The following is a 25,225-nucleotide window of genomic DNA, read 5'->3' on the forward strand; positions in this document are numbered from 1 at the left end:
AATGGGACGAAATGGATAGCTTTTCCAAAGAGCTGGAAGAAGCCCAGTAACGTGACCTCTTTTAGCATGACCTGTGATAAACACAGATGATGTGCAGCCTTCTTTAATGAGTAGACTGCTGTGTAAACTGCTTTGTCGTTCATTTGTATTTGCTAACAATGGTCCTGGCTTCACTTTATTCTGTGCCCTCTCCTTTCCTACTCGATGCACAGTATGCTTTGTCTGTATAGCACACAAGAAACAATATTTTTCACTGTATACTAATATATGTGCCAATAATAAATCAAATCAAAATACCAAAAAGACAGAAAACTCCCCAAGAACAAAAGAAAAATTCAGCAACGAAGCATGACCGAGTACACGATTCTAATGAGATGCCCTTGAACATTATTTCCACTTGGCTCATGTCACTCAGAAATGTTTCATAAGAACATAAGAAATAGGAGCAGGAGTAGGCCACCTAGCCCTTCGCGCCTGCCCCGCCATTCAATAAGATCATGGCTGATCTGAAGTGGATCAGTTCCACTTTCCCGCTTTCTCTCCATAACCCTTAATTCCCTTGTCTGTCAGAAATCTATCTACCCATGACTTAAATATATTCAATGAGGTAGCCTCCACCACATCAATGGGCAGAGATTCACCACCCTTTGAGTGAAGAAATTCCTCCTCAACTCTGTTCTAAACTGCACCCCCCCCACCCCTCTAATTTTGAGGCTGTGCCCTCTAGTTCTGTTTTCCTTTCTAAGTGGAAAGAATCTCCTGACCTCTACTCTATCTAGCCCCTTCATTATCTTGTAAGTCTCTATAAGATTCCCCCTCAGCCTTCTAAACTCTAACGAGTACAGGCCCAGTCTATTTAATCTCTCCTCATAGGCTAACCCCCTCATTTCCGGTATCAGCCTGGTGAACCTTCTCTGTACTCCCTCCAAGGCCAATATATCCTTTCGCAAATAAAGAGACCAAAACTGCACACAATACTCCGGCTGCGGCCTCACCAGTGCCTTGTACAGTTGCAGCAAGACCTCCCTACTTTTATACTCTAACCCCCTCGCTATAAAGGCCAACATTCCATTTGCCTTCTTGATCACCTGCTGCACCTGCAGGCTGAGTTTTTGCGATTCGTGCACAAGGACCCCCAGGTTCCTCTGCACAGTAGCATGCTGCAGCTTTTCACCCTTTAAATAATATTCCCTCCTCCTATTATTTCTATCAAAGTGGATAACCTCACATTTGCTAACGTTATACCCCATCTACCAGGTCCTCGCCCACTCACAGCCTATCCAGGTCTCTCTGCAGACTTTCCACGCCCTCCACGCAATTCACTTTTCCACTCATCTTCGTGTCATCAGCAAATTTTGTTACCCTACACTCAGCGCCCTCCTCCAGATCGTCTACTCAGACGATGGTAAACAGTTGAGGCCCCAGCACCGATCCCTGTGGCATGCCACTAGTCACCAACTGCCAACTGGAAAAGCATCCATTGATTCCAACTCTCTGCTTCCTGTTAGATGACCAATCCTCAATCCACGCTAACACTTTACCCCCAACTCTGTGTACCCTAACCTTCTGCAGAAACCTTTTGTGAGGCACCTTATCGAATACCTTCTGGAAATCTAAAAACACCACATCCACCGGTTCCCCTCTGTCTACCGCACTAGTCACATCTTCATAGAAATCCAGTAAACTTGTTAAACATGACTTCCCCTTCACAAATCCGTGCTGCGTCTGCTTGATCAAACCATTCTTTTCTAGGTGTCCTGCTATTTCTTCTTTGATGATGGATTCTAGCATTTTTCCAACTACAGATGTTAAGCTAACCGGCCTATAATTCCCTGCCTTTTGTCTGCTACCTTTTTTAAACAGCAGCGTAACATTAGCTGTTTTCCAATCCTCCGGCACTTCCCCGGAGTCCAGCGAATTTTGATTAATAATTACTAAGGCATCTGCTATTACTTCTGCCATTCCGGGGACTTGTCTACCTTCAGTCCCGTTAGTCTACCAAGCACTACCTGTTTAGTAACAGTAATTGTATTAAGGACCTCATCTCCTACCATCCCTCTATCTATAATATAAGCTATTTGTGTCCTCCTCCGTGAAGACCGACACAAAAAGCTTATTTAAAGTCTCAGCCATTTCCTCGTTTCCCACTGTTAAATCCCCCCTCTTGTCCTCCAAGGGTCCAACATTCACTCTAGCCAGTCTCTTCTTCTTTATATATTTGTAAAAATTTTTACTGTCATTTTTTATATTTAGAGCTAGTTTAGCTTCATACTCTATCTTTCCTTTCTTCATCGCTTTCTTAGTCATTCTTTGTTGTTTTTTAAATCTTTCCCAATCTTCTAATTCCCCACTATTTTTAGCCGCTCTGTACGCATCGGTTTTTAATTTAATACTCTATTTCCTGATAACCACAGTTGGTTATCCCTTTTCTTACAGTCCTTCTTTACCATTGGAATATATTTCTGCTGAGTACTGAAAAAGATCTCCTTAAAAATCCTCCACTGTTCCTCAGTTGTCTTACCAACCAATCTGCGCCCCCAATCTACATTAGTCAATTCCATCCTCATTTTATCATTCTCCCCTCCGTTCAGACAGAGGACACTGGTTTGGGACCCTACTTTCTCACCCTCCATCTGCATCAGAAATTCAACCATACTATGATCACTCGTCCCAAGAGGATCCCTCACAAGAAGATCCCTAATTCTATCTGCCTCGTTACACAGTATAGACGTATTTCCTTTGTACAGACGTCAATTCTTGTTCTTTTTGAGTTGGACCCAGATGGTATAAGTGGAATACCTATTGTTGGATATCAGTGCCTCATTCAAGTTCCAAATTTACATGGAGCAGGAGAGGCGACAGCGAATACTGCCAGCCACCCATATCTTCAGCTGAGGGGAAGGGTAACAGAGGTTTTGACTTGTGGGAAATTGGTACTAGGTTTCCCTAAACTACCTTCCTCCACTATTTATCATTAGTCCGCAATAAAATGGGCCGTTAATAAGAGAGTACCAGTAGATGGTTATGTCATACATTTGTATTTGTTGTTATAGGTTGAGAGATTAAGGTGGAGGGGTGTTCTTGTTTTGTTTAGAGAGGGTATGACAACTCTGGAGGAAATAACAATGACAGGTATTACCACTGCTTCAATGATTCAGGAGAATGATGGCATGATTTTTTTTTATGCACATCACTGTATTTAAATGAAGGATGAGGTGTGGTAATGATACCATTCCTCCAGTTTCCTCCCACAGTCCCAAGATGTGCAAGTTAAGTGGATAGGCCATGGTTAGTGTCAGGGGGATTAGCAGGGTAAATATGTGGGGTTGCAGGAATAGGGCCTGGGTGGGATTGTGTTCAGTGCAGACCCAATGGATCAAATGGCCTCCTTCTGCATTGTAGTAATTCTATGATTCTAATTCTATTCTATGATTAATGGTGGCCTTGGTAGGGTAACTCGATGAGGGATTTTTTAAAATAAGTAAATTTCCTAATTTCAAACTATTTGTGATGGTGTTCTAAATGTTGCAAATTCAATTTGTAAGGCAAGTGGAAGTCATGGAAATACTGTTACACAGCAGATTTCCTACTGATACAGGCTGCAGAGGAAAGAGATGCAAACTCAAGTAAAACATTTTTCTGAGGTATTTCCTCAATCCCCAGGGTGTCAGAAATACTGAAGGGTGATGCAAAGCACCAGATGGCTTCCCTAAGGAGTACAGTAAGCAGCATTTAAATATATATATATATATATATATATGCAACTGCAGCATTCTCTGTATTAAATTTTAACCGTCTTGCAATATTTTGCATGTTTTACCCCTTTCTTGGTGCATTTCACCCAAGTGGCCATTCTTCATGACCTTTGATAACAAATGTTGTCTGGGTATTTGATTGTCTCCTTACTGCTGCTCTACTGAGATTAGCTGACTTGGCATAGATTGGAACTACTGTGAACTAAATGTCAACTGTTATGATCCCCACAGAGACCTGTAAATGTTAAAGAAATATGAGTTTCCCAGCATCTGATAGAAATCGCATAACATGATTTCACATTTTAAGACTTTTATTGTAACAAACTAAAATTAGCACCAATTAAATGTAATAATGGATACACTAAACTATAGAAAAGGTATATACCCCATTAACTAACACAAACAAAAAATATACACATTTAAACATGGGCCTGCCTGAGGTGAGAACCACAGCCCTTGATATCAAGGCAGCATTTGATTGAGTATGGCATCAAAGCCCCCTAGATAGAGTCAAGGGGAAACATAGGAGAAGTACTCCATTGGTTGGAGCTATACATGATGCAAAGAAAGATGGTTGTGCTTGTTGGAGGTCAATAATCACAATCCCAAGATATCACTGCAGGAGTTCCACATAGTAGTATCTTAGTCTCAAACATCTTCAGCTGAAAACAAAATAGAAAGCATCTTTTCTGGATTATTACAGCTTGGTATGGCTCTTGCTCTGAGCAAACACCGCAAGGGTTGTGAACAAAGCCCAGTCCATCATGCAAACCAGCCTCCCATCCATTGACTCTGTCTACACTTCCTGCTGCCTCAGAAAAGCAGCCAGCATAATTAAGGACCCCACGCACCCCGACATTCTCTCTTCCACCTTCTTCCATCAGGAAAAAGATACAAAAGTCTGAGGTCATGTACCAATCAACTCAAGAACAGTTTTTTCCCTGCTGTAATCAGAATTTTGAATGGATCTCCTTTATATTAAGTTGATTTTTCTCTACAGCCTAGCTAAGACTAACTCCTTTTTTTGAGTTAAGAAATATGTTCCCAATGTCAATGCAAAACATAGTTGGCTCTGGACTGGTGAATGTGAATTTTCAAAATTTGGAATCAATATGTGTGTAGAGTTTGAAATGGGCATGAGTTTAACGTGATTTTAAAAATTATCTGTGAGATTCCCACATTTAGGATTTTAATACAAAATCATGTGATGCAGAAAATTGGCCTATTTAATGTGGAAGCCTCAACATTCTGTTATATTCAACCATTTGGGTGGGATTGTGGTCGAAAGGGGTGGCCTCCCTCTGCACTGTAGGGATTCTATGATTCTATACTTTGGAAAGTTGCTGCCAATTTGCTTACATATATGTGATGGAGATTCCTTTATTACCATGTAGAAACGCTGTATAGAATAATGTCATCCATATTCACAAGTACATCAATGGGGAAGTGTAACCATTGATGAGAAGGAAATGTTTTATAAACCAGAAGCAGTGGATTAGCTCTATCTGGGAGAACAACGTTTTTTTTTATTCATTCGTGGGACATGGGCATGGCTGGTTGGCCAAGATTTATTACCCATTCCTTGTCCTTGAGTGGTGGTGAACCGCCTTCTTGAAACGCTGCAGTCCATATGCTGTGGACTGATTCACAGTGTCGTTAAGGAGAGAATTCCAGGATTTTGAGCCAGTGACTGTGAAGGAATGGTGATATATTTGCAAGTAAGTGGTTGTGAGGAGAACTTGCAGGTGGTAGTGTCTTTGTCCTTCTAGATGGAAGTTGTCGTGGTTTGGAAGGTGATGTCTATGGATCTTTGGTGAATTGCCGCAGTACATCTTATAGATAGTACACAGTGCTGCTACTGAACATCAGTGGGTGGGGGGGGGGATTGAATGTTTGTAGATGTAGTGCTAATTAAGCAGGCTGCTTTGTCCTCGATGGTCTCAAGCTCCTTGAGTGTTGTTGGAGCCGCACCCATCCAGGCAAGTGGGGAGTATTCCAGCACACTCCTGACTTGTGCCTTGTAGATGGTGGACAGGATTTGTTCAGCTCTCCTTGTGTGATTCTGCAAATAATATTTTTGTGCCCTTTAGATTTATATAAATGATTATAAATAATTATATAAATAATTACTTTTATTTATGATACAATAAAATAAAGTTGCTAAAAATGGGTCACAAGAAATGAGTCAAGGCAGCAAGATTGGCCAAAAATTTCTGTTTGTGTTAATCATTTGCTGGTGCGAGGCTCCCTTCTGTGTTACAGAGGCATTCATTTCTTTCATTTAAATGTTAAAATTGCACACAAAACAATATCACACAAACAAATTAATTCTTTGTCTCCATTTGTTGCCAAAAGTTTTTAAAACAGAAAATGTTTGAAAAGCACATCAAGATGATCAGCATTTAAAGCAGGAAATGACAGGTTGGAACCCTTTTTACATCCACCTGCTGTGATTCAGGTAAAGATAAGGTAAAGTCGCCATAGTCCCAGAGTGACCATAAACTGCTCTCCCCTTTGAGGGGAAGAGCTGACAGGCGATGATTTAACCTGAGGATCAGTCAGAAGCGGACAGTGTAATTTTGAAAGGGAGCGATGTATCAGGAGATGTCTATTGCGAATCTGCTGAGGCAGGCAAAGAAAGAGAAGTGAGTCATGGCCATCCCAGAGCATAATTCTGGTCTCACAAGAGATGATGTGGAGATGCTGGCGTTGGACACAGTAAGAAGTCTCACAACACAAGGTTAAAGTCCAACAGATTTATTTGGTAGCACAAGCCACTAGCTTTCAGAGCACTGCCCCTTCGTCAGGTAAGTGAGAGTTCTGTTCACAAACAGGGCATATAAAGACACAAACTCAATTTACAAAATAATGGTTGGGATGTGAGTCTTTACAGGTATTCAAGTCTTAAAGGCACAGACAATGTGAGTGGAGAGAGGGTTAAGCACAGGTTAAAGAGATGTGTGTTGTCTCCAGCCAGGACAGTTAGTGAGATTTTGCAAGCCCAGGCAAGTTGTGGGGGTTGCAGATAGTGTGACATGAACCCAAGATCCCAGTTGAGGCTGTCCTTATGTATGTGGAACTTGGCTATCAGTCTCTGCTCAGTGACTGTGCGTTGTCGTGTGTCAACGAAGGCTACCTTGGAGAACGCTTACCCGAAGATCAGAGGCCAAATGTCCGTGACCGCTGAAGTGTTCCCCAACAGGAAGAGAACATTCTTCCCTGCTGATTGTTGAGCGGCATTCATTCATCCATTGTCGTAGCATCAGCATGGTCTCCCTAATGTACCATGCCTCAGGACATCCTTTCCTGCAGCATTTCAGGTAGACAGCGTTGGCCGAGTTTCAAGTGTATGTACCGTGTACCTGGTGGATGGTGTTCTCACATGAGATGAAGGCATCCGTGTCGATGATCCGGCACATCTTGCGGAGGTTGCTGTGGCAGGGTTCTGTGGTGTTGTGGGCTTGTCTGGGCTTGCAGAATCTCACTAACTGTCCTGGTTGGAGACAATACACATCTCTTTAACCTGTGCTTAACCTTTTCTCCACTCACATTGTCTGTACCTTTAAGACTTGATTATCTGTGAAGACTCGCATTCCAACCATTATTTTGTAAATTGAGTTTGTCTGTCTTTATATGCCCTGTTTGTGAACAGAACTCCCACTTACCTGATGAAGGAGCAGCACTCCAAAAGTTAGTGGTTTGTGTTACCAAATAAGCTGGCCAGTGCTGTAAAAAATGGTGCAACATTTGGCAAGGAGGTACCATTTTTGGGTTATTTTTGTAAATAGTTACTTATCTGTTGTGTATATAATTCGAAACTTAAAAGGGGGAGGGATTTGGTTGTGGTAGCCCTTTAAGGACCATGGCCCTGAAAGGGTCACATGACCCACTGGTCCAATTGGGGGCCAATTTGGGTACTTACTCAAACTTGTCTGGATTTTTTCCAGGATTCAGAGTTTTGGGCCTTTTTCTTTGTTCTGTAATGTGTATAGTTACTGTATTAGTTCACTGACCTAACCTCACAGACAGCAATTGTACATAAAAGTAAGGATGTTATGCTTCAGTTATAGACAACATCACTGAGACCACACCTGAATAATGTGTATAGTTTTGGTCTCCTTAGTTAAAGAAAGATGTAAACGTGTTAGAGATGGTTCAGAAAATGTTTACTCTATTGATACCTGGAATGAGCATATTGTCTTATGAGGAAAGGTTAGACAGACTGGACTTGTTTCCACTGGAGTTTAAAAGAGTGAAGGGTGACTAAATAGCACTTTATAAGATCCTGAACAGTATTGTGAAGGTGGACATGGAAAGGATGTTCCTTCTTGTGGATGAGTATAGAATTAGGGGACACTGATTTAAAATTAGAGCCCATTCTTTTGGGGCAGAGAAGAGGAGAATATTTTTTTCTCAAGGGTTGTGCAAATTTGGAACTTCTGACCTCAGAAGATGTGGGAGGCGGAGTAAATTAATATTTTTAGGTGGCAGTAGATGAATTCTTGTTAGGCAAGGGAATCAAAGGTTATCAGGGGTAGGTGGGAATGTGGAATTTGAAACACAGCAGATCAGCAATGATCTCATTAAATGGCAGAGCAGACTTGAAGGGCCGAATGGCTCCTATTTTGTATGTATGTATTTCGGTTCCATGCAATGAGTAGGCAATGGTATCCACAAGAAGATGGGACTCCAAACAGCAAGAGTAAAGGAGAGGGAAAAGAACGACAAAAAGCAATGAGGCCACACTCTCAACACAAGATCTACTGCCAAAAGTGAAATTACTGGATAATGACTGAACGCAATTGTCACAGGAAACTGTTGTTCTACAGGCAGATAGTCCCAAACATCTGTGACCTCACTGTCAAAGAGCTCACAGCTTTAGCTGTCAGTAGCTATCAAAGTCACTGTGACAGTAAATGTCTTCACTTCTGCCTCTTTTTTTTGGACCTTAGTGGTACCTTGCAAGTGGCAGCACATCACCGCATCTCACAGATTACTGATGCCCTTTTAGTCACAGCTGGATGCTACGTTCATTTCATAATAGACATAGTCTGACATGGAGGGCATTTAGATTTTACTTCCATCACTGAACATCCCAGGTACAGAATATCATTGATCGCAATTAGAAGACCATCAAGGCATTCAGCAACAGGCCAGTGAGATCCATCAACAGAAAATACATTCACACCCTCAACATCCATCTGGATTGAGACCACAAGAGAAACATAAGAAATAGGAGCAGGAGTAGGCCATCTAGCCCTTCGAGCATGCCCCGCCATTCAATAAGATCATGGCTGATCTGTCGTGGCTCAGTTCCACATTCCCGCCCTCTCCCCATAACCCTTAATCCCCTCGCTTATCAAAAACCCATCAACCCGCGTCTTAAAAATATTTAGCGAGGCAGCCTCCACCACCTCAACGGGCAGAGAATTCCAGAGATTCACCACCCTTTGAGTGAAGAAGTTCCTCCTCAACTCCATTCTAAACCGCCCCCCCTTTATCTTGAGGCTGTGCCCCCTAGTCCTACTGTCCTTTCTGAGCGGGAAGAGTCTCTCCACCTCTATCCTATCCATCCCATTCATCATCTTATATGTCTCAAGGAGATCACCCCTCATTCTTCTAAACTCTAATGAGTACAAGCCTAATTTATTCAGCCTCTCCTCATAGCTCAACCCCCTCAAATCCGGCATCAGCCTAGTAAACCTCCTCTGCACACCCTCCAAGGTCAAAATATCCTTGCGTAAGTACGGCGACCAAAACTGCACACAGTACTCCAGCTGCGGCCTCACCAATGCCCTATACAGCCGCAGCAAGACCTCCCTACTTTTATATTCAATTCCCCTCGCTATGAAGGCCAGCATCCCATTAGCCTTCCTGACCACCTGCTGCACCTGCAGGCTGGGTTTTTGCGACTCATGCACAAGGACCCCAAGGTCCCTCTGCACCGTCGCCTGCTGCAGTTTTTCGCCATGTAGGTAATAGTCCTTCCTACCATTATTCCTACCAAAGTGGACCACCTCGCACTTGCCAACATTAAATTCCATTTGCCAGTTCCTGGCCCATTCGCCCAGCCTATCTAGATCCTTCTGCAGATTCTCCACACCCTCCGCGCAATTTGCCGTTCCACCAATCTTGGTGTCATCAGCAAATTTCGACACCATACACTCGGTTCCCTCCTCCAGATCATCTATATAAATGGTAAATAGCTGAGGCCCCAGCACCGACCCCTGGGGCACTCCACTAGTCACCAACCGCCAATCCGAATAGCACCCATTAACCCCCACTCTCTGCCTCCTATTTGACAACCAATCCTCTATCCATGCTAACACCCTACCCCCAACTCCATGCCCCCTTACCTTCTGCAATAACCTCTTGTGAGGTGCCTTGTCAAACGCCTTCTGAAAATCAAGAAAGACCACATCCACTGGCTCTCCTATATCCACCGCCCTAGACACATCCTCATAGAACTCTGTTTTTGATAAGCAAGGGGACTAAGGGTTATGGGGAGAGGGCGGGAATGTGGAACTGAGCCACGACAGATCAGCCATGATCTTATTGAATGGCGGGGCAGGCTCGAAGGGCTAGATGGCCTACTCCTGCTCCTATTTCTTATGTTCTTATGTTCTTAATAAATTTGTCAGACACGACTTCCCCTTAACGAAACCGTGCTGCGTCTGCTCTATCAAGCAATTCCCCTCAAGATGCCTCGCTATTTCCACCTTGATGACGGATTCTAACATTTTACCTACAACAGACGTTAAACTAACCAGCCTATAATTCCCTGCCTTTTACCTGGCACCCTTCTTAAACAACGGCGTAACATTAGCCGTTTTCCAATCTTCTGGCACTTCCCCGGAATCCAGCGACGTTTGGAAAATAACCATCAAGGCATCCACTATCACCTCCGCCATTTCTTTCAGAACCCTCGGATGCATTCCATCCAGTCCTGGGGACTTGTCCACAATCAGTCCCTCCAGTCTGTCGAGCACCGCCTCTCTAGTAACAATAATGTCATTGAGACCCTCCAGTCCTACCACCTTTCCATCGCTAACACCCGGCAAATTATTCACGTCTTCCTCCGTGAAGACCGAAACAAAAAAGTTATTCAAGACCTCAGCCATTTCCCCATCCCCTACCACTAAGTCCCCCCTCTCATCCTCTAAGGGTCCAACGTTCACCCTAGCCAGCCTCTTCCTTTTTATATATTTATAAAAACTCTTGCTATCCTTTTTTATATTAAGCGCAAGCCCAGCTTCATTGTTTCTCCTACCCTTCTTTATCAACTTCTTTGCCAATCTTTGTTGACATTTAAACCTCTCCCAATCCTCTTCTCGCCCACTACTCTTAGCTACTCTAAACGCCTCCGCTTTTAATTTAACACTTTCCTTCACCTCCTTCATTATCCACGGCTTATTACCTCTCCTCCTACGGTCCTTTTTAACCATTCATGCCTTCACTTTCTTGGCAGATGCATGACTCCTTCCTCTTCTGACAGTCCAATCTGCCTCAGATCTTCAATCTAACCACTAAAATGACGGTATTAAAAAGGGTGAGAGCCTCGGGACGACACTGGAAATGTAATATTACATGTTAATGTTTTGTCTCTTTTAATCCACAGGTGTTGGTCCACCTTGTTGTCAAACGAGGGGCATGCACACGGTGGGTCGTGCGTGGGCTGCTCTTGGAGGTTTCGAGAGTGGTCTAGTACTTCGTGTCGTTGTGTGTGCTTAAACCTGGACCAGCAAACGGGCACCACAACAGCTCAGTGACTATCACTGCTAGCTGTGCAGATACATGGATTTGGGCCTGTGTCTGTGGGAGTTTGCGCATTCTCCCTTTGGTTGCGTGGGTTTCCTCCGGGTGCTCCGGTTTCCTCCCACACCTCAAAGATGTGCTCTTAGGCTGACTGGCCCTACACTATTCTCCCCTGAATCTGGCTACATTAGGGGTACTGTTCACATACACACAGGGCAGAGTAGGTGTAGGAAAATGCTTTGTTGAAATGGCGGCATGGGCTCGTTGGGCTGAAGGGCCTGTTTCCCGTGCTGGGTTGTTCTTTGTTGTTTGTTCTTTTAAAATGTGTGGATGGATCATAGGGGACGAAGGATGTCTCTTCAATAGTTGACTACTAACCCTTCTACAGGAGCACCAAACAGGGCACGAGGTAATATAACCAATCCCACGTTCACTAGGACAATATCTGAGCAGGCATTGAGCTTCTGAAGACATGATTCTGATGCCTGGCTGGTTGAGCGTTGTGCTCGAATACCCCCCTGCAAAGGTCCCAGCCATTGTGGCGGTCTGCTGCACTCTCTATAACATGGCCCTGCAGAGAGCTTGAGGACAATGAGGCCTGACAAGGATTACTCAATGGGAGAGCAGCAGGAGCAGTAGATGGGAGAGGAGGAGGGAGGGAGGCTGAAGGAGATGGCACTTAACAGAGAGGTGCCCCTCCTGCGCAATGAGGTGGTCTCCTCCTGTAACCTACAGGAAGAGGATCTCCCTCCTCTCCTACAGTGCCTCCAGCATTAGATCCATGTCAGTATCGATGAAGTGAAGGGCAACCCAGCTTTGTGTCAGGACTGTGACATCCCACTTCCCTCTGGCACTGTGAAAAGCTTTGGCACAATCAGCAGATTTTTGCCTTAAGACAAAAGGCAACTTCAGTGATGGCTGCCACAGGGATTCTAAATCAGTCCCAAACTTCATCTGATCCACCTCTATTCCCATCCCATATTGGCTCTGAGTAGACAGGAATCCCACCTCCATACCAATTAAGGGCTTCCCCAAGTAAAAATATGAACCTTAATAAATTTCCTTCCAGACACGGGCTTCCGACATGGAAACAAACCAGTTTTTGTCTCCATGGTGAAACTTCAACCCAATGACTCAATGTTATCCCTCCTGAAGTTATTTAAAATAAAAATTGTTTATTTAACATTGTTAAACGTGCAAACCCTAAAACCAGCTTATCCTCTGTCCAATTCTTGGTTGTTAAGAAATGTGATTTGTTCGTGAGCCTATTACGCTGCAGGGTGAGATTACTGAAGGTGTATACAATAAAAGATTTCAATTCAATAGTCAACAGGAACTGGAGTTAGATTCTGAAATAAAGGAATTGGAATCCTGTAAAGCTGTGTCAAAGTCCCTGTAAAATATTTACATTGTCTTTTGATATCTGTAAAGCTTTTGAAATCAATTATTGAGTTTGAAAATTTACAATAGAATCTAAATTGGCAGAAATGGCAACATGTAAAGTATCAGAAATCTACATATTCTGATGGTCATATGATCCTCTGAAGCCTCATTATAAAATGACAATGAACTTGGTTTACTCAGGGTGAAAATGCATGGTCTACCAGAATATTTCAGTTTTGAATCTTTGACAGGTTGAATTGCACCTTTAAAACTATGAGAACAAACACTACAACTACTTTATAAAGTGCTTCAAAAGCATTTTTCCAACATACAGTAGCGACTTTTAAGGGGCAAATACATGAATAGGGATGAGAATAGGACGATATGGTCCCTGGAAGGATAGGGGATTTTAGTTAAGTTGGGCAGCATAGTCGGTGCAGTCTTGAAGGGCCAAAGGGCCTGTTCCTGTGCTATAATTTTCTTTGTTCTTTGTACAGTTATGATATAACAGAGTGCAAAGTATGAGTTTCCTTATGAACACAGTTCTTACAATAACTTCTTACATTTTAACTAGCAGAGTTGATCAGATTCAGACATGATTATAAAGCCCTCTCTAATTATTTCAAAGCTGTTCAAAAATAGCATTTTGATAACCATTGATATCCATTGTGAGTGTTTAATGAGGAAATTTGTTCAACCAAAGACTAGCAACAATTGAAAATCACAGAGACGTATGCCTGAATTCATTACTGCTATTGAATTCTGTATTTCATTCATAGATAGGCAAGTGAAAATTAATTACCATTCAAAAATATAAATATTTTAAATCATCTAACCATAATGTATAGAACCATTTCCTTTCAAATTGACTTTAAACTTAAAATGACAGACATCAAATCTTTACGGAGAATTGAACAAAAGACGCAATTATTACAGCAAATCAATATTCTGTGTAAGTGCACCAGCAGCTTTGCAATTTTGTGACAACCAATAGAAGCACTGATAGTGATCCCATTGTAACCTAACGTGGGTTTTTACAATGACTCTCAACCATTCAAAGCCATTGTTTAAAACACTTACATTCCCGCTAAGCTGCAAGGTTGCACATGTTGATTCCATTATGTGTGTAGTAGCACAAAATTTAAAAGGCTCACATTATTAAACAAGCTGCCCAAACACTACAAAAAGAATAGAGGCTACATCATTTGTAACCTAAATCACATACAAGACAAAGTTATTCTTTCTGCGGGACATTCTGAATCTAAAGATTAGTAGAATTCGCAAAGCAAAGCCATCAGGTAATTTATGTAGTTAGTCTGCAATGTTCCAAATATCCTGACTGATCTTAGATTCAGAACTCATTAAGTTATTAAAGGTTTGGTTTATCAAATAGAGTAAAAAAAAGGAGCTGGGAGCTTTTGGCCTATAATGCTGACTGCTTTGTGGAGAGCTTATTGTTTTCTGGATAACAACCATGCGTCAATTGGAGAACGAATACTACTACTGCAGTATTTAAATCCACTTTGCAAGTATCCAGTAATCACAGTTGCATCAAATGTGTACAGTATCCTGAAAGAATTGCAATAATTCTGCAATGCATTGACTCCTTTTCTCTCTGTGTTTATTTCTCTAATACTGACAGTTTTTCTCTTTGCATTTATGCTATTCACTCCCTGTATGAATATAATTCTCCATTTTTATCTTCAATTTTCTATTCATCTTCATCTGTTTCTCTATCCATGCTTCCATTCCTCACTAAGTTGCCTCATTTTCCACTTTGTCTCCCAGTTTCTTGCTGTTAATTGGCACAGTATTTCTGCTACTTTTTTTTAACCTTGCTCTAGCTCTTTATTCTCTTTTTGTCTGCTTGTATTTTGTGATTTCTAGCGTTTCCCCCTATTATCTATATGCCTCTCAGCACTGTCTGTGAAGGACCCAGTGAGCCTACTCCTGAGCAAAGCAGGTGCCCTATATTCCTTGCTCAGTTAATAACTGACCCGCCTGCTTGGCTTATTAATGAGGTCCAGAGTGGAAGACATGGGATTTGTCCCACTTAGTTCCACATAATTGTACAATCCAAAAGGCTAATGGCTTGGGTATGGTCCAGGCTGGACAAGAGCAAGAGGTTTTTCTGTGTTGTGTGCTGGTAATCAACAGTTTTACGGTTTAAACCCCAGCATTACACACATGCACATTTAGGATCCTACAATGTGTTTGGCTCAATGAACCTAAATTCCATGGAAATAATCTAAGTCCCTGTGGGGAGATGGTGTGAACTCGCTATCAATTATATTTCTATCACTGCTTCTCTTTCTGGACAGAAAGTCTGGCAGTGTGAATTCTTCAATGGCCTGGTCAAATACTCTTTTAAACTTGGTGAGTGTTTTTCAAATCTGGCTCTGTAACTGTTTTCTTATCTCTCCATTTTTATCTGTCACAAACTTATTGCCTTAGTACTTCTTCTGTTACTCCAGTGATCTTTATCAACAGTGTGTTTTTTGTACAGGGCCTAGCAACCGCTGTACTTACATTCAGGCACTCAGAACCATGGCACCAGAGACCGAGCTGAAGTGCAGGGCTGTGAGAGGGTGTGAACTATCAGCCAGAGAAAGAAGACAGAAAAACAATGTAACTGGATGGTGAGATTTGGACATTTTTACTCAAGTTTTCTTTAGACAGTTACATGGGTAAGATGGGTATAGAGGGATGTGGGCCAAATACGGGCAATTGGGACTAGCTTCAAGGTTTAAAAAAAGGGTGGCATGGACAAGTTGGGCCAGAGGGCCTGTTCCAATGCTGTAAACTTCAATGATTCTAAGCTAACTTTTTTTTTCTATATTAACCAGAGGACTGTCCCTGGCATTATTCAGGGTAAATCTACTGATATGGTACTATATAATGGCATGAACCTGAACCACTAGTGAACAATTTACAGCTAATTGTGAAGCTATATTCAATTGATCTGGCCCTTTAAGACCACAAATAGTTATTACTGTGAATAGGTATTTTTTTGTCAATTAGTGGCTAATTGATGTCAACCAATGGAGGTTTTCAGATTGGCACCAATTTATATGCGTCCAGCTCCAGATCAGAAGAAATCAGTGAAATAATTGTTCTTTTTATTATTTCTTCTCTACTTTGAAGTGACACCCAAAATGCAAAAAGGGGATGTCAGAATTATGATGAGTGTTTGTTGGAAAATAATATACATTCATAGTAAAGTTTCTTTATAAATGGATATCATAGGTTGGGATGAGGAACTATGGCATGATTTTTTCCGATCAGCTGGATTCGTTTGGCTGCATTTTTTGGCTGGAAAACAGTTTTAAGAGATAAATATTATAAAAGTAACAGTTTGGAAAAATACAAATGAATTGGAGTTACAAAATCCAATATTAAGAAACAAAAATTTCAGATTTATATAAAATTCCACCCTCCGGAGCTTTAATAGAGACATTGGGCTTGATATTCCCAGACTTCAGGACCCCAATGTCAAGAGCAAATGGTAACCCCCAGCCTGCACGTGCCAGCAGCAGGACAAGCTCAGTAATTCTCCCAGAGAGGCTCTGCTAGTTGGCCTCCTCCAGGTTTACCAGCTAATTAAGGATGGCCATGATGTAGGTGTTGCTGACTCAATCAGAAGCCTAGCAGCTCTACAGCTATGGCAGCCTCGCCAAGAGAAGTGGGCACTCTAAAGGCAAATTGAGATCCAGATGGTACCTCAACCTTCAAACAAGCAAATGAAAAATTAAATATCAGAGGGTCTAGGCCGAAAGAAAAGCATCTTCACATCACCTTCTGGGGGCAAAATACAGCCTCCTTTCCTGTGCTCCCCTCTCTGGGGCAGGTGGTCTCCCCAGAGGGCCTCTGGGAGAAGGGTACTATGAAGTTGCAATTCTCCCGACAAAGAACCACTCCTCCCAAGTATTTAAACTGGATGTCTGCTCATCTTGGCTGACAGACAATCATATCCAATCTCAATGCTGGAAAATTTCCCCCTTGGCAGGATGGCTCCCCACTATTTCCCTTGCTTCCTACCTCCAAGCCTGCCACTTGGACTGGGAAAATTCTGTCCATTAACTTGTTTATAATTATTTGAAAAAGATCAATGCTTCTGTTAAAATGGCAAAGGAAGATTCTACAATGCAATTTCAAAGTACATGATGCTACTGAGTAAATATCTGAAACAAAGGTGTTTATTTTATATCCTTCAACAGCAATACTCTGATCTTTCTACGCATCAAAGAACTTAAAAGGGGTAAGCAGGAAGCCTTAATGCATACATTGTTTGTCCCTATCGAATTGTTATTATGTCTGACCTCTGTTTAGGTTAACCTAAGCAACAGCTGTTCCTTGTTAGAATTCAGAAGGTCCCTGATGTATTGCATGGCATAGTATATGCAACTAACATAAGGATAGGAATCCTTGTCCTGTGAGCCAATGTGACATACTCGTTTGTTAACATTACTTGTGGGAAAGAAGATTTTTGGTGAATTATTACTTACGGTAAAGTTGCAAACACAATTATAAGGGCAATGTTTATGATTTCAAACAGTGAACAAAGGAAACCTTCCTTGAGGTAAGGTTTTATATGCAAGTGGGTTGAAATTCTGTAGTGGCTCCCCCAGTTCTCCTCTCTAACTTCAGCAAAGGGCTGTTTACAATTCAACAATTTCTATGACTACAAGTAACTGGCCACTGTATCCAGTGAATAATTTGAAGGTAACTGCAGCATGTTTGACAAAAGTGAATACAAAACCTAAACTGATAAACGAGTTATGTTGCGCATACGTGATTTAGTAGACTCCATGCTTAATTAGAAAGGATTATTAGACAAAAAATGTACAAAGTACAGAATTCACCAGAACCTATCTTATTCCAGAGTGAAGCCCACTGATTTTCACTGCACACATTAATTCTTTATTTAGATTAAATCTTTCCTTTATAGTTAGGAAATTCACTCTGCTGCCTCAGCTGTCGTAAAGCATTTTCTAAGAAATCTACCAAGAAATGTGTTCCTACTGCAATTTATTATATTATTTTGAAGCTTTAAGTAGGTGGAGATTGAATACTTATGCCACCAACTCTGCCTCTAAATCCCTGTCAGTCGCACAGCCAGAAACCACAGCCAAAAACACAATATGCAAATTTTTGAGCTAATTTTCACTATAAAGCTTGAAGGGATCAATCTTTATGACAAATGACACTAAGAAGGAAAAAATGTACTCTTGAGTGTTGCAGAATTACACCATTGTTAATATTCTTTGCAGAAATTTTTTTTTTATCTGATCCCTGTAAGAAAATTGAAAATGCAAGCAGAAGTGACATGTTTATAATTTCATTGCAAAGAGGGAACAAAGGGAATGTTCTTTTTGTTGAGTTGGAGCTTAAAATACAAAGGGAAGTGGAGCAGTACAATGCCCACTAAAGCATTTCAGAGTGGAAAGTGGCCTATTTCAGTTCTCAGAACATGATGTGCCTTATGGAATATTGTTTTTGAGGAAAACCTGGAAATTAAAGGCCGATTAGCTTAAAGTAAGTAGCTTAAAATTGCTAGAGTTTATAATTAAGGAAAGTGACTGAATACCTTAAAAATTTTCAATTTATCAGAGAGACCCAGTGTGGATTTGTAAAGAATATCTGATTGATTCAAGGGAGAGATGCTTAAAGTAAACCATGAGGGCCTTTACAGGCATTATTTAGATAGGCTTCCAGAAGGCATGTGATAAAGCCCCTCATAAGAGACTGTTGTCTAACATTGTTATTCACCACATTGAATACTGACCTGGTTAGGAAATTGGTTGAGTAGAAGGAAACAGAATATTGAGATAATGAGCAGGTAACATAATTGGCAAGATGTGATTAGGCCTCAACTGTTCACTGTACTCATTAATATTTAGATGATGGATAGAGAGCCATATAGCCAATTTACTGTTAAGACAAACATAGGCAGTATTGTAAGTAGTGTTGATGAAAGTGTAAAATTATAAAGGAATATTAATTGGCTGTGCATAGGGAAAACTGACAAATAGATGTCAACATAGGCAAATATAATTCACCTTTCATTTTTAAAGGATACAATGATGAAAATCTCAGTCCAACAGAGGTCCAAATAGGCTTGGGAGTCTTGACATAAAGATCTTTAATACCTCATGAACAAGTATAGAAAAGAATCAAAAATGTCAGTGGAATTCTTGGCTTTTTATCCAAAGCACTAGAATACAAGGAAGTAGAAGTCATGCTTCAGCAAAACAAGAACTTGGTTAGACCACATTTGCAATATTATGAGAGAGTCTGGGCACCAGACTTAGGAAGGATATATCTCTCTTAGAAGGAGTGTAGTATAAATTTACTAGAATGATACATGGGTTCTGAGGGTTCAGCCATGTGGAGAGATTCCATATTCATGGTGTTAAGTAGAGTAGGTAGGATAGAATTGCTCTAGTTGGGGAGTCTAGAATGAGAGAACATAATCTAAAAATTACAGCCAGACCTTTGTGAGTAAAGTTTGGAAAAACGTCTTCATGCAAAGGACAGTAGAAGTTTGGACCGCTTCTGCAAAAGGCATTTGGTGCTGGATCAATTGTTAACATTGACACTGAGTCTGATAATGTATATTGTATATTGGCTAAAGGTATTCAGCGATATGGGGCTAAGTCAGGTATATGAAGATCGGTCACAGATCAGCCATGATCTCAAATGGCAGAACAGGTACAAACGTAAGCTAAATATCTTATGGAACAGGTACAGGCTAAATGATCTACTCCTGTTCCTATATTCCTATCTGTGCATTATAATGTTGATCATTTCAACCATTATATCTTTGATTTTAAGGTTATTTTTATTATTCATCATAAATCATAAAATCTTATCACAATAACTGATTTTGCCTAGGTATAAATAACTGATTAATGCAGACTCAAAACTAAATGTTGCAGCATTGAATAATTATTAGGTTGGTGAAAGTGAGGTAGAAAAGCACATCTAAATTTAAAAATATGTTTAAATATCTATTTGAAAGCCTTGGATACAGCATACACTTCCAATAAGCATTGCATTTACTTTACCTTATACGTTACCTGTTGCACTGTGTTGATGACACCCTTATTGTTACAGAATGATATATCCTCTGATACAAAGTGGGTAATATCATAGGAGTATATAGAATAAAGATTTTATTTGTAATACGCATGCTTTCTGAATGCCGGAAGGCCACAGCATGTTATTTCCACTGCAAACAGGTGACAACCCTGAATGTTAAGTTTCTGCTATTAAACTTGCATTTCCTGACACATTAACCATTTGTACAGTGCTAATTTTCATCACTAAGTAAATGATGCTGTGTCGCAATACCCACTTCATGCTGTTTTTTTCACTAATCCTAATGTTGATCTGGAGTGCTGACTGATTTCTTGTCACCTCCAAATGCTGAGTTGGATACCTTGTCCCTCCTCTACCCCCACTTACAACCCAGATGTCAATCTACAGCCTGGTCAGATGACTCCCCTTTCTCATCAAGCTGCAGCCTAACAAGCCTATATTCCTTAATAAATCTCTCCTCTGATTAGTGTACTTAAGCTACCACCAGACAAAAAAAACACTTCTATTCACCAACCACTAACCTTACCTGTATGCCACAATCCACAATAAAACACCAGCTGCAGTTCTGCCTGAATCTTTCCCCAACCAACTGTACAAAGCATACCACAAATCACCACTCAGCTGACAGAAAAAAAGAATGAGAGAGACTGGAGTATTAAAGGACAGAGATAGAAGTAGAAAAGAGGAGCTGAGGAGGAAATAGTGAGAGGTAGGAGCAGAGAGAATGAATAAAATGAGAGTGGGAGGGAAATTAGAAGAGGAGCATAGCTACAGTACAGGGATGGCAGAGAGTGCTGAGAGAAAGTAGGCCAAAATCTGCCCAGGTATTGGCAAATAAGGTGTCAAGGTGTACCATATCTACTTGTTAATAGCCTAAATTGTCATTGATATTTGCAGGACTACCTGATTTAAAGTACTGCTAGACTTAGGGTAAAGCATGCAAACTTCAGCAGTGGAGGCACAAAGCCTAGTCGGTCATCCTCTTCCTCAAAATGTGCATCTGCTCACTCATCAAGTTGTCAACCTAGGCTCAGTAGTGGCACTCACCCCTCTTGAGTTTCTGCTCCATTGCTGAAACTTGTGAACATTTTCTTGGATCAGAATCCCTACAATGCCAAAGGAGGCCTTTTGGCCCATCGAGCCTGCACCAACAACAATCCCACCCTGGTCCTATCCCCATAACACATGTTTACCTTACTAATCCTCCAAGACTAAGGAGCAATTTAACATGGCTAATTAACCTAACCCGCGCATTTTTGCACTGTGGGAGGAAGCCGGAGCACCCAGAGGAAACCCAAGCAGATGCTGGAAGAATGTGCAAACTCCACACAGAGTTTGACTATAGCTGGGAAGCAAACCTGGGTCCCTGGCGCTGTGAGCTAACCACTGTATCACTGTGCCACCCCAGGCAAGGTGTACCATTTTCTAGGCTGACACTTCAATCTAGTAGTCAGGGGTTTCTGCATTGTCAGAAATACTTTCTTTCTAATAAAACTAAACAGTTAGTATAGACATAAAAACAAAGATTATGCAACAATCTCCTGTGTTGTGATTAAACCTTGTTGAAACGTTGGGTTGAAAGAGAGAGGTGACCCTACTTCAGTTGGCGATGGAACCTGGGCAGTATATTATGGGTGGCAGCCAATTAACAGGCCATTATTGTGCCTGCTATCCAATTAAAATCTTCCCCCCAAGAACTGTCAACCCAATCAGAGGGCAACAGCCTCAACTTATCACCACTAGCGGTCACTGGGGAGAGGGTTCCTGAGGAGGCAGGAAATGCCCCTTAACTGGACACACAAATGGTTCAATTGGTCTCCACCACTAGGCATCCAAGACACTAACCTTTCCACTGCTGGCAAAATGAGATGACAGCAGGAAGACCTCAGGCAACCCTGACTTTGCCAGTCTTCCCCTCTCCCAGCAGATCCCAAATTACTCAGAACACTCTAGTCATGAAGCCTATTGGAGTGTAAGTCCCCATTATTCAGCAAGCACACATAGGATCAATGACTATAGTCACAGTTAGACTAAATTCACAGGACATTGCCTTAAAAGCAGTTTCTGAGAAAATGAAATTTTTTCATAGATCTTCTCTATTTTCTCTTGATACCTCTCATTCACCATGTTTCATCATGTAAGCAAATAGACACCCTAATTAATGCCTTTGCTAAACAGACTCTGGAACTACCACCCAAAGGTGCATGGAAAAGGTCCAGAGATATACATAGGTGGACATAAAAGGCTATGGAACATTTTGGTGAGGGGTAGGAGGTTCAGGGAGGATATGAGGAAAACCTTTTTGCCCAAAGGGTACCGATGGTCTGGAATGAGCTGTTTGGGAGAGTGGTAGAGGCGGGTTACCTCACATCCTTTAAAAAGTACATGGATGAACACCTGGCACATCATAACATTCAAAACTATGAGTCAAGTGTTGGTAAATGGGATTAGGTGGGAGTTCAGGTGTTTCTCAAGTGCCAGTGCAGAGGCAATGGGCCAAAAGGCTTCTTCTGCACAATATGATTATATTCTGATTCTATGAACTGCATCAGTTCTCCTGCATGACACAATCCCTTGACCAACACCATCAAAATCATTCATCCCATACTATTTATGAAACTTTGCTGTGTCCAAACCTGTTGTTAGCATTGCCAATAAAACATTTCAGAAGTAATTCACTGGCTGGAGGATACGTATAAACCCATCTATTTTTCTTATCTTGTGAATTAAGGGCAAATGATTCTGCTTGTCTAATACAAATTTCAAGGTGTCTGCATTTTCTGATGAAATGCACAAAATCAGCATTTATTATTTACTCATGACAACCGTTTAATTACAGTATTAATCCTTCAAGAATGCCGACATGTAGCACTTAAATATTACAAATATCTGAATGAAACTTTAATTACACTGTATACATTCTAATTTTTATATTGTTGGATTGATGCACAGTACTATTCTAACAGTCAAGAGAGAATAGGGGTGTGATTTTACCAGGAATAACTTGATCAAAAACCATATCTTATCACAGCAAACGATATCTCACATCAGTCACTAGGTTTACTGTTTCCCTGACAACTAGCATGTTAGCAATGCAAATATGTCCTCCTGTTGTGTAATTGTCAATATCACGTGCTTAAAATACAGACCTAACACAATGTAAAACTTAGATAAAATGTCACTAATTCAGAGAGCTGGCACTTCAGCTTGTACCTTCTCTGGAGTGTGAAATGAGTAATGTCTATATTCTGAGTAGAGGGAAACTTTACCAATTGAAAGTGTATTCAAGGATTATTCTCTTTTTGTTCGCATTTGTCCTACCTTTCCATCTTTTCTTTGTACCAATTTATCCCCCTTTCATTCTCTGTCACGCAGTAGATTAATCGCCCGTTCATAGTCAATGGACAGAAAATCTAGAATCATTTAAGAATGAGCAGCGTTACTGGTGGACCTTCTCACGATGAATGATGGTATAATGAAAAAATTATCTTCAGGGTCTGGGTGTGGGGGGCTGAGGTACCATGCTGATGCCTCGCAACCTGCATATTGTTTATTATCTGGCTGTGCTGTGAGTAAGGAGCAGATTCCCCCGTGTCTAGATGCAGATCACTGGGGAAGAGGTTGGAGACTTTGGTTTCGTGTTGATTTCCCCGGGTTAATTGCCGGGGGAGGGGGGGATCGGCCCGTCGCTCCTGGCCCGCAGCCACTGTGAATGGTAGAGGCTGCCTGATGTCTTAATCAAAGCAGAAGGAACATGAGACATCCCAAACGGCGGTCTGAATGAATCAGTCAGACAAAGAGAGTTAGAGAAAGGATGTGGCTGAATGAATCACTCCTGAATGATCCCTGGCATGATGCCACCTTGCCGCTGCAGGTGGAGGTAACTTCTGTTTGACAAGTTCAATTGCAAAAGGGGCAATTTCTATATCCACATTTAAAATGCGAATAGATCTCCAATCAATGGGTATCCGTTTGGCTGCTTCGAGCGGGGAGAGGAAAGGTTGTTTCATTTTGTACAGATGTCTGTGCGCTGCTGGCTGCAGAGAGGCAGTGTGTAACCGGGAGTGATGTTCAGACAATAACCCGGTAGACGGTACAACACAAAGAGACAGATAGTGCAGCCCTTACCTTCCAGAGACTCCTTCCGCGATCTTGCTGCCTTTTAAGGGTCTCATCATCTCCGTCAGTCGCCCACTCAAATCGACCAGTTTGCTGCTGACGTTTGGAAATAAATATCGCGCCACAAAGAATGAAAACATAACCACATCAAGAGACTCCGATGCAAAGATTTAGATGCCAAAAAAACCCGCCCCAATGTCCCCGACGTACACGCACCCCCTCCCTCCCTCCCCCTTACCCTGGGCTGTGCTGTGTGTATATGCATTTCCGCAGCTTCCAGGCTCCTGAGCTGTTTGTACAAAAGATGCTCCAGCCTTTCATTCTCCTCCCCACCATTTATTTCAGCCTTGTGCAGCATTGGCTTCGGTAGCATTTAAAGCGCAATTAATCCAAGGTCATGTTTGGTTTGTGAAAATGCAGACATGTTATCTATTAAAGTGCACACAAGCGAAGCCACATATCACGGATTGCAATCATTAATGATTGATGGGCAGTCAAACCATATGCGCCGCTCTGTCCTGATAGTAAAAGCTTGGAGAAATATCAGATGTTATCGAGCAAATCTCAGTCAGGGCTCTTCGGCTGTTTGCATTTGTGCAATGAGTTCTGAGCCACCTCCAGAGCGATCGTTGGAAATGGTGATGAATATGCTCTTGGATAAACTGCTGTTTCTTAAAAATGCATTGTCGGATTACTATGTACACATATAAATATATAACTATAAGGAATATTCAGATTTATCAATTTGGTACATCAAGCGTCTCTAATAGGAAGAGTACAAATGTATTTGATGTTAAAGTGTGATAGCAATGATCATATTAGGGAACCTAAATACTTTGACCCTGGTAAATGCCGAGGAAATTTGTACAACAAAAAAAGGCCTGCGTGAGGACCAGGAACAGACCAGGTACTAAACAATTTCATCTGGATTCACAGATTCATAGAGATTACAGAATAGAAGACCATTCAGCTCATTACCTCTATACAGGTACTCGGCCTTTGCAAGGAGTCCAATGCTCTAAGCTCACTTCTCAGTCCTTTCCAATAATTCCTTTTCAATTGCTTACACCGTTCTGTGAGACTGTAAGGTGTTATCAAATCCAGAACCAATA

General features: G+C 41.5%; 1 protein-coding gene across 1 annotated transcript in view; it reads right to left on the reverse strand.

Moving 5' to 3' along the window:
* Positions 1-24,253, reverse strand: part of LOC145345465 (macoilin-like) — a 98,465-nt gene extending 74,212 nt beyond the window's left edge. Inside the window, exon 1 of the mRNA XM_080193283.1 lies at positions 24,123-24,253. Coding sequence (XP_080049409.1) covers positions 24,123-24,253 — 131 coding nt within the window. The remainder of the gene's footprint in view (positions 1-24,122) is intronic.
* Positions 24,254-25,225: the final 972 nt, after the last annotated feature.

The sequence above is a fragment of the Carcharhinus amblyrhynchos genome, chromosome 7, assembly GCF_965287045.1.
Source record: "Carcharhinus amblyrhynchos chromosome 7, sCarAmb.v2.hapA, whole genome shotgun sequence".
Taxonomy (NCBI): domain Eukaryota; kingdom Metazoa; phylum Chordata; class Chondrichthyes; order Carcharhiniformes; family Carcharhinidae; genus Carcharhinus; species Carcharhinus amblyrhynchos.